Below are 16441 nucleotides of genomic sequence, written 5' to 3' on the forward strand. Positions count from 1 at the left end.
CTACTGAAAAGGAGAATTTCCCTGAATATTAACAATGCAAAGGACAATGCTGAATGCCTATGTATGTTATTTTACACACATGCCTTTCTGGCAACAGTATTTGCTGTAACTAGATACTTTTGCAACCTTAAAATATTGTACATCCTTCATTAAATCCACATGACTGGAGAGCAGAGATGAACTGTCCTCATTAAGTCGATCTGAATTCCTTTAGGATTTGTCTGAGGGTGCTGAATGGGTAATCAACCCCTTCAACTCCAAATTTAATGATATTACGTTACTGAAAAAAAGCGGCTGACTTTGGCTAATGAAGAAGATGCTTCTTGACACCATCTTCAGAAACTTAAAATTATATCTAGTAGAAACTGAAAGTTATAAAGGCTCTAGTGAGTTACCTTTTAAGTATTAAAAGATGACTTTTTTATTATGGGTATGTTCAAACAAGTATTGTGTATAATGAATCCCCATGCATGGATATTAAGTACTGGTTTTTAAGTTGTAGAATTCAAAGGCTATATTCAAAGTTCAACCTCTAATATTTATTCTTTTTATTCAGAAATACTTATTCAGAGATTTTCTCAGAGTTGAGAAAATGAGACGCTTCGTAGTGAATACTCACCAACACACTGATTCCACTGGTAATGCTGAATATATCCTTGAGGGCAACCACACCTGTAGCCTCCCAGGATGTTCTGGCAGCCGTGTTGGCACCTATGGTTTCCATCGCATTCATCGACATCTACAAAAACAATCCCAGCAAAATCCTTAGGCAACCTTTCTTCTACTATTCTTAAATGCATTCCAAACAGCCCGGGGTAACTCTTGATAGGGGAACAAACAAGACACACAAAGTCAGTGATATTTTCCACGTCACATGGTTATTAGTAGGTGGTGGTACAAAGAGTGATTCTGAGATAAGAAACCACTCTTCATTCTTGTGCTATCCACCAGACCATGCCACATTGATGCTCTAAATCACATTGTAATTTCAGCAAACCGACAACAACAACTACACGTTTGTGCATTTGGGGAGATGAACTGCATATGGTATGCTTTATTTGGTATGAGACATAAGTTTGTTTGCATTACATATTCCAACAGTGGATTGAAAAGTCATTGACACTTCGCAAATTTTTTTATTTTTAACATTCAAGATTAATTAGATGAAACCCCTTTTAAGTATTTGAATTTATTTTTAGACAAGATGTGCTATTATTACACAAATGGAATAATTTCTTTGTTTATATATGCATACTCTTTTGGAATGAAACTGAGGCTTTGAAATCTAGCCAAAAGTAGCAAAATAAAATTGGCATGTCTGTTGTGTGTCTAACAAATTTATATGCATAATTAATAAATGGCATATTATATGGGTGGTCATGAGCTGAACTCACAAGTGGCAAGCAGTTGTGGGTTATAATACTTTCAAAGTCTCAACAGTATTAAATAAACATAATATAAAAATTGAAATGTTTAAAATCAAAATTTTTGGCTGAAAAAGAGATATATATAAAAACTTCAAGAACTCTTACAAAAAGCATGTTAAAATCTTTGAATAGATTTTTAGAATTCAAAACCATGTTTTTAAGATTAATTAAAAGATAGTTAAAACAGCACAAATACCATATATTGTAATATTATATAAAAATAGTTTTTTATATATAGTTTGGCAAACTACATTTATCTCTTTCAATCTCTGGCATGTGTATTTGTAAAAATTGCCCATCCTAATACATATGTCTTATCGTATGCTGGTATCTGTGATGGAAATATTGCAAATAATATATTGTTGCTCTCAGGCAGATTCTTATTTTGTTCTCACTTAATTGTTCCTTTGGATTTTATAGGAAATAGCTATAGCAGGGGTGACTTCGTAGGAAATGCCCATTGCAGGGAAGAGGGTGAAGCAAGAATCTCAGACCACATAAAATGGAAATAGCCAACAGCTTTCACCAGTGTTTTTAGTACATTTCTCCAATTCTCTAAAATTATAGGTTTTCCTTTTACATTTAACTTTTACTCATTTAGGTATCATGAAACAAAAGTCCTTTTTTTTTTTTCTGGTATACTTGTATACTACTGTAAACCATATTAGCCAGAGAATAATTTTACAATTCAATTATTTTCCAGATCAATGATTAAGTAAATGGTTCAGTTATTTTAAAAGGTAATTCATAACCAGAGAATTTCTGTTTCCTGAATTAAAGTTTCCCTCTGCCCCAAAATGATATATGAAAATTTATGGACAATAATCCAGTATGGGGTTATATTTTGTTAAATACTTTTTTTGGCTTAGAAATTATATATTATATATATTATATATCTTTATCAGATGAAGGACTTTTGAGCAAATAAACTCACCTTCACAATTCAGTCCAGTGGCATCAAGAGAGAACCCCCTTTGACATTCGCAGCTGAAACTTCCAGGGGTGTTTTGACAGATTCCTTTTGCTCCACAAAGTGAAGGCTGAGACCCGCATTCATTGTTGTCTAGGAAAGCAAAAAGGAAAGAGAGTGTCAAGCTTTCCATTATTACCTGATTTTAATTTCATTACATGAAGTAAAAATTGAAGTATACTAAATCTGATTTTCATGATATAAAAGTAATATTTTGGGGAAATTTATGCCAGAATTCACCATCACATTAAGAGCAAAAGTGTAAAGAAAAAGTGAATTTCAAGAGATTTGGAATTAGAATCTGTTTTGAAGCAACTGTGGACATGGTTTTAGTTAATAAAGGCTGAAAGGCTCTTAACTTATATATCTTATACATAAAACAACTCCAGTATATTAGCATGTCCTAAATTAAGTGAGCCTTTAATCATATTTTATCTGCTCACACATGGTCATATTTAGAATGTAATAGAAAAGCAGTGCTCAGAACACAACTACTGTGCATGTGCTTGGGTTTTAAAAGCCCTTTTCCCTTTATTTTTCACAAGGACAAAAAACAAAGTCTAAAACACTGAAACATTCCTATATAACTACATTACTAGCAATTTTGGGGGGCTGCTAATTAGGAGGTGTGGATTCTAAATTAGGTACTGGGACATTATTCCATCTATCATTTTAAGTACAATTTTTCTTGATCTACCAAAAGTTTGTAAAATTCTCCGTTCTAATTTTGTCTTACCAATACAAGCAGTGTGATGCTGTGTGAAACCAGGGGGACATTTACAGGTAAACCCCCCCAGGGTGTTGACACAGAGGAACTGGCAGTTATGTTGTTTGGTTTGACACTCATCGAGATCTGAAATTAAAGAGAGGCTGATAAAAATTAGAGCAATTATCTGGCTATGCATGCATTCTCATGAAGCCATACGAGGTGGGATGTTCTAATATGAGTGTTTTGTCTAGATTTTTGCTGGAAGTTTTACAGACTTCCACATGCATCTGCATAATTAAACAGCTTAAATACCATGGATTACTATGATAGAATGGTAAGGCCATACATAACACAAGGTTTCCTTAAAATAATAAAGTGAAGGACTGAATCACAGTGGTTTCTATGAGCTGTTCGCAAATGTTATGGTTCTTGCATTTAATGCAATTTTTTCCATGTCTGGTTATTTATTCCTATTAATGGTGAGATAAAATAAAAATCAAACAGAATCCAGAAGTTGATGAAGGTCCTAATACAAATAGTCAGATTTTCCAGATTGAAATGAAAACACCGTTAATAACACTAGAAGAAGTAAAAAATCCCGTTTTTTTAGTCATAAATGATATTAATCTTTGGTCTGTACTAATAGAAAACTCCAAATTTGATTTGGATTACACTGAAACTTAAATTGGGAAAATGTATTCAAAATAAATTTACCAAGCAATATGAGATGTAAACAAAACTAATTTATTATTTTATAACTTAAAAAACATACTGTTTAATGCCACTCATTTATAAACCATGTGCAAAATGAAATGGGCACTTATTTGTTCACTAAACAGGTCCAGGAGAATATCTCCACTTGTTATTACTCTAATTTTATGTATTTCTTGAAAAATAAAACCTCATTTCATTGAGAATAATCTATATTTCAAAATTTAATAAGACAGGAATTTACTCAGTCCAGTAATTCCATAGTGATGAGATTTTACTATAAAATTGAATACATGAGTATAGTATGAAAACTAGATTATCTAATTTAGTTTGATAATTATTTTGAATACTACAAAACAAACCAATTAATTTACCCATTCATTTTCAATTTTTTTGCAGTTAATACGTAATCAAGATAGCTTAGAGAAATGAAATTTCAGATAGGCAAACAAAAAAATCTTTAGTTATTGTTCCAATCTCTTACATCCACAAAACTGCGTTTGATTTTACTTTTTAAAAAATTTGTGTTGTTTGCTATAAAAAGCAAAATGTTGTCTTCAGAGGCTTAATTCTCTCTGCCTCCATCATGAGTCCTTTGGTAAGAAAATGACTAAGAAAATGACTAACAAAATGGCTAATTTAAGGGTGCATTTTAATGAAGGTTATGCAAATGGCAAATCCCTGATGCTCTAACATTTGAAGCCGAGGGATGAGAGTTAGCCGAGGGTCACACCCCCAGTGCCTGCTCCCTTACCTTTGCAAGTCTTGCCGTCCTCTTGCAGAACGTACCCCCGCGGACATGAACACTGGTAGCTCCCCTCAGTGTTCTTGCAGATGAAGTTGCATGGCTTCGGGGACTGGGAACATTCATCAAGATCTAAGTAAAAGTGGTGTGAAGATAAATTTCCTGGTTAAAAATAACCAGCCTCTTTCCTCCCTCCATATTTTCACATCATTCTTTTTACTTTTCTTCTTCAACTTAAAATGGAAAACAATCAAAAAGAAATGATGCACAGAATATTTTTCTCTACAGTCACACACTGGTTTACTTTGTTGATCAGTTTACAGTCCTTGGATAAATACTGGAAGTAGCCAGTTAACCATCTGGGTTCAAAATAATCCCCTAAATTCTTTATATTAGTGTCCTTTAGCTGACAACTTGAGAATCACCCAACTAAACTTAAAATTAAAGCTTTTTTTTTTTTTTTTTTTGGGCACCTGGGTATGATCTTACTGGATCTCTTAACTGGCATTCACTTAACATTCTTGCTATGACAGACTGCTGGCAATCTTCCATCTGCCCTACAGACCCATTCCTCATTCCCTCCGCCTTGTTCTTGGGCCCAGGCAGTTGACCTGTCTTTGGGCTGGTCCTCATTCCCTCCATGCCCTCTCTGAAGATGGGTTCAGGCTGCCTGTGCCATCTGAACAGGTATCACAGCTCTTCTCAAGGCAGCTCCCTGTTAACAACCTTTTCCTCCAGGTTCCAAAACCTCTCCCTTTTCGTTTGGTCCAGCGGCAGTGACAGACCCAGCATGCAGCACCAACCCTTTGGTTTCTCTGCATGCTAGCCACACCTTAGATAGACTCTTTCTTAAACCTTCTTCGAATTGTCTTCATTTGAAAGTGCCATCTCTTTCCTGCTTGGATAGCAGACAATCTCCATTTCCTTTGTAAAATATACTGATTGATGCCCACAGAAGGCTGAAAGCTCATGACTAATAGTCTATGGTCTATTACTCCTATGCCCTTTTATTCCTACCAGTTGAATTGTATGCTTACTAAGAGTCAGTTTAGTTGTTTTCACCTTTTAATGCCAAGTATAATTGTTATTGAAATTATATAATTTAATGGAATATCATATAAGCTTACAAAATATGAAGGAGAAAGTAGGTTTTTTTCTTTACTGAAGACTAAATTGAAAACCTTGGAAAGACCTCAATAAAGTCAAGTTCTCCCCCATTCCCTACAACTGTCATAGAATGGTGTGGGTGAGACAAAAAATTAAATTAGGAAAAGAAATTACAAAAATTTAGGTTTTTGTGCTGGGATTGTGTTGCAACTAGAAATTGTGGATTATGTTTATGCCAAAAAAAAAGGATGAGGAACAAGCAAAAAGCATTTTCTCTATGCATAAACACACAAACGCACAATCAAAAGACTTTATCAAAAGAATGACAAAAATGTGCATTTATACATTTTAAATTAAAATATAAAATGTTAAAAGTATCATTTTTATCATTTTTATGTTTCCCTGATAGAACAGTCTTTTTGATTTAATTGAACAGTTCTGGATCCCACAGGATTGGACAAAAGAGCAATTACACTGTTATTAAGAACCACATTATTAAGAGGAGTGACATCATTTTAATGAAATGTACATTCTAAAGGTCCATAGGAAGGAAACACTGTTGACAGTATGTGACTTGTCAAACTCTCAGACGTAGATGTGCTTTGCCTTACCTACACAAGAGGTCCCACTAATGTCCGTGGTATAGCCCACCTTGCAGAAGCACCGGAATGAGCCCATGGTATTGATGCATTGACCATTTGTGCAGAGGTTTGGCATGACCTTACACTCATCAATATCTGTGGACCCAAAAAAAAAAAAACAAAAACAAAAACCAAATGGAAGTTAATATGTATATGCCAGGGTAAAACTGGTTGGAAACTAAAGGAAATTAAGAAACTGAGATGAGACAGCCAATGACCACTATTCAAAATAGTGCTGGAATACCTTTACATCATTCAGATGAATAAACAACATGGAAGGGAAAGAGAAATAAACTGAAGTGATGGGAAAAAATAAAGGAAGGCTATGTTGAAAGTCTTGTTTCAGACTACTCATTTTGTAATCTCAGTATGAATTTTTTGGGGGGATTTTTTGGGGGGAATATAGAAAGCTACCATTTTGAAGTTCAACCAAATTGGAATTGGTGATAGTTTTCCATGGATTAGCCTCAACGTCTCACTATATTAGACTCTGGAGAAAGGGTTTCATTAGCAAAGTAATCATGCACAGGGTAGAGAATCTGTATCGGAATGGAGGAAAATGGTATTTTCCAGGACATTGGTATATAAATAGTTATATAAAAATGAAAACCACTAATCAGTTATGAGATTTGCTAATTTGTAAATATGTTATAAACAGAATGAGTTCCTGTGCATACTCCAAACAAACAGTATTTATTTAAATAAAGTGAGTATAGTTGGGTGGTTACAAGTATAGCCTTTTGGGACAGACATGTTCCCTTCCTGAGTCCATCCCTTAAAAAGGGTGTGATTCTGGGCATATTACTTATTCTAATCTTTGTGCTTCAGTTTCCTCACTCATTAAAATGGGAATAATAAATTCTCTCAAGTTTTCTATAAAGATTAAATCTTTCAGTCTCTAAAGCATTGACAAAAAGCATTCTGTCTCTAGACAAACACACACTTATTTCAACTATTATTATGTCGTTTTTATTTCAACTATTATTATGTCGTTGTTTTCACCTTTCCTTCAAATTAATCTGAATTAATGAAGTTGATAGGATGCATGAATTTTCTCAACTCCTTACCTCTTCCATCAGTGGTGTATCCTGGGCCGTGAGGACATATCTTTTTGTACTGAGCAGTTGCAGGAAGCGGGCAGAGCTCACACTGGTGGCCCCAGCCTCGCCCACCATCACAGCAGCACTCTGACTTTGTCACAAGATTGCGGCTGCTGGATGCCATCTGACACATTGTCTGCAATACCTCTGCAAAGCAGAGTCCCTGTCGATTGTCTGAAACGATAAAGCCGAAAATAAGCATACGTGTCTTGGAACTGATGATTTTCATTATCTTGGTTTTGAAATTAAAAAGGACAATCAGTACTTTCCTTCTTAGCAATTATTTTTTAAAAGGTAAGTATTCTTTTATATGGACGGGCACAATGCTTAAGACAGTGTAATGATTATAAAGTTTTGTTGGAGGTAGTCGAGCTCTGTTTCACTTTATACAGTTTGTTAGATTTGTCAAAAAGTGATGCTATTACTTTAGAAAAATTTTTTTTTTTTTTTTTTTTTTTTTGGTTTTCTTCAATCCATCAGTAACTAAATGATAGTTTATCACCATTCCTGTAGAATCCAAATGAAAGGGAAATCAAATGGTTTTCCTCTAAATAAACCAACCAGTATCAGGATTTGTTTTTAAAAAGCAAATTCTAGATTATGTTATGAGCTTGGTACATATTCGACCTAATCTCTTATATTTGTTACATCTAAGACTGCTCAAACATTTGGACTAAGTAGTTATTTCTTTAATAAAACTAAAGGGATTTCTCTGTTATTAATAAGGCAAAGACATCTTTAGTATGGCTTTATGAACCATACAGTAAAACTATTAATAAAATGAATAGAAAAATATACTTTCTATATAAGTTATCTTCTTTTTTTTATAATTTCTTAAAAGTTTTGTTGCAAGTAAAGGTCTAGATTGAAGACAATAAAAAGATATATTTTCTTGAATAAAAATTTCCTGGGATTTGAAGCAGATGACATCATGCTGAGCAAAGTCCAGTATACTTGAAAAAACTGTTCTTTTTGTGCCAAATTAAATGAGTCAAACAGCTTAAGAAGTGCTCTTCTTTATTTGCCTTGAATATACCTGCTCATAATTAACTAAAAACGGTTTAGACAATACATATTTTAGCTTTAAAATATTACATAATACATGAGATTTTTATTTTCCACAAGAAAAGATTTTGTAAAACATTTTTCTGTGTCAAAATAAAAATCAACCACTGCATTTCTGAAATGTAGTATTTACTTTGCATTAATATCAGCAGAGCTTACCTCACATCACAAATATTTTCTTTTGGAATTAAATCATCCCCTGATGTAAGTTTTACTGACTTGCTAAAGTTGCATTTTCCATACAGCTTAACTAATCTTAATTTTGGAATTTAGCCCTGAGAGACTATATTTTACATTACACATAAGTAAGCATACAGCACACACATGCACAAATATGTCATTTGTGTATCTTTAGAAAGAGGGATGTAGGTTGCTCAGATTGGGGAATCCATTTAGCAGGCAAGGATATATGTAGAGTGAACTCTTCCATAACAACATCATAAAACAGGTGCTTTATTTACTAAATATTTACATCAGCTTACCAAGGCACTCCGTGCCCGAGGAACTTGACTGGAATCCTTCATTACACTCGCATCTATAGCTTCCGATAATGTTAACACAACGCCCATTTTCACAGATTCCTGGTTTGGTCCTGCATTCATTTTCATCTTCAGAGAAACAATATGAATAATGAGTAGACTGTAAACTTACATCCTACAAATTATCTTCTAATGGGTCATATCCTATTTAAAACTTCTTCACCAAAATACTAATGTGACGGGATAAAAACTAGTCACACGTGCATACTGATTTATTTTTAACTTGCTTCAACCTTTCAGGTGGGTTCTTTGGTAACATGGTGACTTTTTCTCTTTTTCTTTTCCTGTGGGGATGGGGTGGTGTTTTTGTGGTGAATTGGATAATTGGTCTCTGAAAGGGATAGACTTGTCCTGAGAGGGCAGACAAGAAGGAACTTTAGGGAAGAAGATGTCGGTTTATGTGCTATGAGAAAGAGGCTGACGGCAAGGTAGGCAGGCTTTTGGCAGAGGTACAGGAGCAGCTGGGGCGTGTGAAGGCGGTTACTGGGAGAGGGGATCTAGGCAGTATTGTTCTTTTGGTTGGTGATAAATAAGTCTATTAGAACAAAACTGTTTCACTAAAATTCCCTATATCCTTACTTATTGTACCTATTTGATATTTTGTATATTTTGATGAGGTTTTTCGAAGTCATGTTGTTAGGAACATCTGAGAGCTCACAACAATTTTATCTTTTTGATAAACTGCTCCTTTCATTTTTATAGTTTTTCATCTTTAACCTTAATTTTTACTGACATTTATTTTGCTACATGTACTTGCTTTTTAATAACATTTGCCTAACCCTTTCCTGCAGTTTATCTCACATTTTTTATGTAGCTGCATTTCTCGTAAAAAGCTCGTCACTGGATTTAAAAAGAATTTTTAAAAATAGGTTTAACTTTTAACCAGAAATTAAAATTTTTATATCCAGCATCATTACTGATATATATGGATCCTTGCCTGTCAGTTTATATTGTGTTTTACATTTACCATTTAATTTTCCCCCATCCCTTGATAATTTTTAGATCAGTCTAGTTTTCTATGCTCTACTCTGCCTCCAACTCATGTCTGGAAAGTTGTACATCCTCTTTCAATTTCTTTAGTGGTAAACATTAAATAATTTCAACACATACTCTTAATGACTACTTTTCCATCAGTGTCAAGAAGAATGTGTTTTTAAAGCTTCTGGCCTTGGTCGAAGTACCTTGGCATGAATTTAATCTGCTCTCTCACAGTGCTACCTCCAATGTTTGTCTGTGATTTAGGAATTTTGGTTTGTGAGGATTAGTTTTCATATCTGCCATAAACATCTATTTAGACTAAATAATGAGGTTTACTGTTTTTTTTTTTTCCCTCACCATTGCTTGATGTATACTATTACCTTTTCTTGAATTAATTAAAAAAATAAGAGTATGGAGTTTGGTAATTATTTTAGAAGGTATGTGGATGGTAAATAATCTAAACACTTTCATTTCTGACAATGTCTTTTTTTTGCCTGTTTGTTTTCACACTTGATTGGGTACAGAATCTCAGTTCAAAACTATTTCCCTTATAATATTTTAAAAGTATCGCTCCATTGTTATGTTTTACTCGGTTACTATTCATTTGTAGGCAACCTTGTTTTTCTGCCTGGAAGATTTTTAAGGATTTTCACCGTGCTCTTACTGTTCTAAAATTCATCATGATGTGTCTTGGTGTAGATATTTTCCCCTTTTTAGGAAAAAAGAAACTTATGAAACTTATGAAATTTTAAAGCATACACAAAAGTAGTGAGCTAAATTAAAAGTTGTCATTTCTGTTTCTAGAATCTGAGGATACAAGGTCTGCCACCTTAATCTGATTCTGACCCTAATCAACGTTGCTTGTCTTTATTTTGATTTGTATTTTAGTTGTTTCAATTTAATTATTATTTTTTTCAAGAAGGGCTCTTGCTGCCTGAGGTCCTCTAGGTTTTATGATGTACAATGTAGCTTTTATTTTAGATTACTTTTGCTTTACTGCCTTTGGCCCTGAGAGTGACTAAGAGAAGTTGGAAAAAAAGAGCCTGATGTTTTTTCTACTTGTAGTTTGGATACCTACAGAATTTTTTTTCCTTTCCTCTTCTGTTTTATGCTTTTTGGCTGTTGTGGAAATCTGTAACTTCACCAGGGTATATCTTGATGTGATACTGTACCATCTATCTAATTTTGATTGAAAGCATTCCACTTTCTATCCTTTGACACTTCCTGGACTCTACTAGGATTGTCAATTATTTACCTTTTCATTGGCAATAATTCCTGTCAGACGCTCACTTCCCTCTACCTACTCCTTGCCTAATCCTGAGCATAATGACATGCTAGAGAAAAACCACATAACCTGGACAGCTCTCATCTTAATTCATGACTCAAATCTCAAACAAATACTTAATATTCCCTTAACATCCTACTATACTTCCTAGTACATTCATGCTCCCACTTTCTAAAACACCTCTTGCACTTTAAGAAAATAACTCCATCCTATCTCTCTGTGCTCTCCCTTTCTTAAAGACAGCCCCTTCCACTTGTACTCTGGATTGCCTTCAAGGATTTCACAATCATCCCTATCATTCTCCATCTCTTTTCAATGAATTATTCCCCACAGCAAATATTCTCTAGTAACTTCTGTGTTACAAAACAATCTCCTCTCTCATTTGCATATTACCCCTTCAGTGACTGCACATTTCTTTGCTCCCCTTCAAAGCAAAATTTCTTGAACAAGTAATCTCCAGTTGTCATTTCCACCTTCTCACCTCTGATTCTTTCCTTAATCCACTTACAAGTCCTCTTCTGAAACTGCTTCTGAAAAGGTCACCCAATCTACTTATTACTTCTCTGTCTTTACCTTATTCTACATTGCAGGAGCATTATACCCAACTAACCACACCTTAAAGTTCTTGAACAATCTGTTCTTTTGATTTTTATGATACCACATTCACTTGGATAACTTTCTATCTGGCTGGCTACTCTTTTTCAGTCTCCTAAATATTTTTAGTCACTCTAAACATTGGAGTGCCTCAGAACTCAGTCACTAGTTCTTCTACTTTTCTCTATGTCTTCTCTCTTAGGTGATCTTATCCAAACCCATGATTTTAGAGACCTGCTATTTGCCAGCAACTATAAAGCTCCAATATATCTTTCTACTTTAAATTACCACTTAGAAAGCTATGAGGCTAACACATTCCATACAGAACTTTGATTTTTCTACTCCGTTAACCAAAGCTATTTCTTCCAGGCTCTTCCATAGCTATTATCTAATCAGTTATTCAGGTAAAAATCCTAGGAGTTATCTTGTATATCTTTCTTCTTTCATCTATCATTTCCAATCTATCCACTTTCTCTAAAATATATTCTGAATTCTTCACTCCTCTTTCACACTACTTTGGCACCCATCTGAGCCTCCTTCGTTTCTCACCTGGATGACTACAACAGCCACCTAAATGAAATCCCTGCTTCTACACATCTAAAATGCATGACCTACAAAACAGCCAGAGATTATTAATTATGTAAATTAGGTAATAACAACAACTAACACCTAACTGAGATTTTACTATATGCCAAGCACTATTTTAAGGGCTTTTCATAAACTCACTAATGTTAATCCTCACAACAACCCTAAAAGGTAAGCGTTTCATTATTCCTACTTGTTTTCAGATGGGGGATCTGAGGCACAGAGTTAAGCCAACCTGTCTAAGGTCACAAAGCTAGTAGATACAAAACTAGATTTCTCACATTCGCAGTCCACTCCATGGCCCACACTCAGAGGCACCCTGCCCACCAAATTCCTCCCAGTGGTCTGCAGTGGCCTTGCTGCCCCTGGACCTCACTTCATGCCACACTCACCCTGGCACAATCTCCAGCTACACTGACCTTCATTCCTGCCTTAAGGACTTTTGCTCTTGATAATTTCCCTATCTATCATTTCTAGGTGCCAGCTCATATGTCATCTCATCAGAGAAGCCTTCTTTGAAAAATGTATTCTAAAGCAGATCCCACTTAGTCACTAGATTTTATTTTCTTAAAAAAATTACAGCTACATGAAATAATGTTGGTTTGTTTCTTTGTTGTCTGTTTTCTCACACCAGATGTAAACTACTTGAGAGCAGAGGACTTCTCCATCTAGTACATTACTGTACACCCAACATCTAAAACATAGCAGGTGTTCAGTAAATACACAGTTGAGTAAATGAAGGACTATTCTAACAGGTTTTCATGGTGCAGTGTGCTCTTTTGATCTTCAGATTTAAATATCTTCTACAAGAATGTCTTCCACTAAATACTCACATATATTTGAATATTATTTGTTTTATTCAGTTTTTTTTCCAGGGACTTCAATTATGCACATTTTGGATCTTCTTTGTCTTCCACGTCTTATCGTCTTACCAATCGCCTCCATATTCATGTTTCTGATTGTTTTCAGCCCTTCCTACTTTTTTGACTTCAAATGTGACTTGAATTCCTGATAGTTTTATTTCCTTCCTGAGCTCTGCTAGCTCCTCACCTCTTGATACCATCTTATCTTCCTTTTCAATCTCTTATATCTATTTAAATTTTCATCAGTGAGATCTCTTAGAGGATAATTAAACTGTTTCTGAACGATTTGTCTGTTCCCTGAGGTGTCTAAATCTGTTTATTTTAGTTTCTTCCTCTTTGCTGAAAGTACATATATAATGATCACAGACTTATGTGATTATTCATCTTTGACAATTTTCTCCAGCTGGGCTATTTGCTGAAAAAATAGTATAGCAAGCAGTCACTGGTGCTGAACTGGGCATAAACTAGTTTCAATTCATGTTTGTTGTATGAATGAACATTCTCTCACCAAATCTGCTACGCTCTCTGACCACAGGGCATGTACTCTCAGGTTTTTCAGGTAATTTAGGAGGCCATTGTGGCTCTGAGTAAAGCTCTTTAAATCTTAGAATCTAGTTGCTTCTAGGTTGCTTCTTACTCTTTCTTTTTCCTGACTTACTTCTAGTGGCCTCCATGTCTAGATGAGTAGTTTGTTAAGACCTAAAATGCATGTCCCTATATTTTCTCCTTCTAGCTCTCTTGACACTGCAGTGTAGAACTGAATTTCTTCAAAAACATTCCATACTTCTCTCATTGATGACCTATGTCCCTAATATAATCCAAGATCACTGGATGAACCTTTCTAAATTGGGACAGTTACTTTTAGACAAATATATATTCTGGCAAAGTCTATAAAGAATGTACCACTCTATCAGTATCTTATGTGTTTTTGGTTGAAATTTTACAGTATACGAGAGATATTCTTTGGAGTTTGCAGTTGTGACTATGTCCTTGTTTAAACTCAGATAGCTTAAAATATCCCAACCCATATATCTAAAATCTTCTAGAGATGGGAGTAAAGTAACAAATTTTTACTCCATAATCTTTAAAATGAAGGCTTTCTTCTCTTCAGTTACATTTAAAAATGTATTCTCTTGGTATTTTCATTAAAATGTAAGAACTTGGTAAAATTTTTATATTTAATAGATTTCTCCATTCATTTCTTTATTTGTTCATTTAGGAAATAATTACTGGGACAATATATTGCATAGTCAAGTCCCCATCTCTGATTAAGTTTATTGTTTTCTTCACAGAGATTATAGCTTTCCTGCTTAACTTTTATTCCCTGGCCTGTAACACTTCTAGTTTCTATTGCAAGTGACATTTTATAGTAATTTTGTTATATTCCAGTTTCATGTGCTTAGCATTTTTATTTCTCTATGACTTTATGTTTCATCTTGACATTTGTAAACACTTTTTATTCATAATAATATTTTGGCTGTTTATTATGGAATTTCTAATTGTAAAAACATGGTGCCTGCAAAAAATCAAAGTACTGATGATCAAAAAAAGTTTTGCAGAAGTTTCAGTTATCAACATAGTATAATGAAAACTCAAGGATCAGAACAGTTTCAGAAACTGCAACTTTTGTAACATCTTTTAAAAATGAAAAATTACAAATATATAATGCCACCCTGGGTATTTTCTTTGAAAAGCTAAGTTCACAAGTCATAGAATATTAGAGCTAGCACACAAACCCCTGTCTGGCATAAAATCATGTAGACTGAGTTTATAACTACACAGAACAGGAAACAGAGGCACAGAGAATAAAGCCACTTAGAGCTATCCAGATCATTTAATGGCAGATGTAGGACCAGAAACCTAAGCTCTTAATCTGATCACAATGGCTACTCTCTTCCCAGGAAACACAGTATAATGTAAAATTCAGCTAGTTACAAAAATAAGAAGCTTCTGACACATAAAAAATTCAAGCACCTTTCTAAGTAAGTATTTTAGCCAGATGAAATTCAAGCACATGTACACACACAAATTAAAAAAAAGAAAAAAATGAACATGAATCTCATGTATAATGAGACAGGCTGGTTACCAATGTCTATATCTACCCTTCCATACATGTTAGCATCTTCCCTGGCCTATATTTAGGAGTATAGATTTAACTTAGGAGACTAAGCCTACTGTGCCTAACAGTCTCCCCCAGAGAACCTCTTTTGCTGCTTAGATGTGGCCTCTCTCTCTAAGCCAATTTGGCAGGTAAACTCACTGCCCTCTACCCTACACTGGACATGACTCCTAGGGGTGCAAATATCCCTAGCAACTTGAGGCATGACTCCTGGGGATAAAACTGGACCCAGCAACGTGGGAGTGAGAAAATATTCTTGACCAAAAGGGGGAATAGAAATGAAACAAAATAAAGTTTCAGTGGCTGATGGAGTCAAGAGGACATTCTGGAGGTTACTCTTATGTGCTATATAGATATCCCTTTTTGTTTTTAGTGCATTGGAATAGCTATAAGGATATACCTGAAACTGTTAAATTGCAACCAATTTTTTTTTTTTTTTTTGAACACGACTGTATAACTATGTAGCTGACACGCTGTGACTGTGCGACAGTGAAAACCTTGTGGCTCATACTCCCTTCATCTAGTGTATGGACAGATGAGTATAAAAATGGGAACAAAAATTAAATGAATGGGGAGGGATGGAGGGTTGGGATGTTTTGGGTGTTCTTGTATTTTTATTCTTGTTTTATTTTTTGGAGTAATGAAAATGTTCAAAAATTGATTTTGGTGATAAATGTACAACTATATGATGGTACTGTGAACAACTGGCTGTACACTGGATGACTGTAGTTTATGTGACTATATCTCAATAAAACCGAATTAAAAATAAGAAAACCCAGCTTTTTTGAGATGTAATTTACATGCCATAGAACTCACTTGTTTTAATTGTAATTCAGTGACCCGGTAAATTATAGAGCTGTGCCAACTATCACCACAATCCTGTTTTAGAACCTTTCCATCACTCCAGAAATATCCCCAGCACCCATTTGTAGTGACTCTCCATTTCCTTTCCTAGCTTCAGGCAAAAATAAACTAATAGACTGATTTTTAAGAAGTCTTATTC

At 34.6% G+C, this 16441-nt stretch overlaps 1 protein-coding gene across 1 annotated transcript in view; it reads right to left on the reverse strand.

Annotated features, from left to right (window-relative positions):
* Positions 1–16441, reverse strand: part of FBN2 (fibrillin 2) — a 266492-nt gene that overhangs the window by 8253 nt on the left and 241798 nt on the right. The window contains exons 56-62 of the mRNA XM_037800910.1: positions 8958–9083; positions 7378–7584; positions 6281–6406; positions 4572–4694; positions 3134–3250; positions 2362–2490; positions 620–739 (exon numbers count right to left, since the gene is read on the reverse strand). Of these exons, the coding sequence (XP_037656838.1) occupies positions 620–739; positions 2362–2490; positions 3134–3250; positions 4572–4694; positions 6281–6406; positions 7378–7584; positions 8958–9083 (948 nt within the window). The remainder of the gene's footprint in view (positions 1–619; positions 740–2361; positions 2491–3133; positions 3251–4571; positions 4695–6280; positions 6407–7377; positions 7585–8957; positions 9084–16441) is intronic.

Source organism: Choloepus didactylus, chromosome 13 (assembly GCF_015220235.1).
Source record: "Choloepus didactylus isolate mChoDid1 chromosome 13, mChoDid1.pri, whole genome shotgun sequence".
Classification (NCBI taxonomy): Eukaryota; Metazoa; Chordata; class Mammalia; order Pilosa; family Megalonychidae; genus Choloepus; species Choloepus didactylus.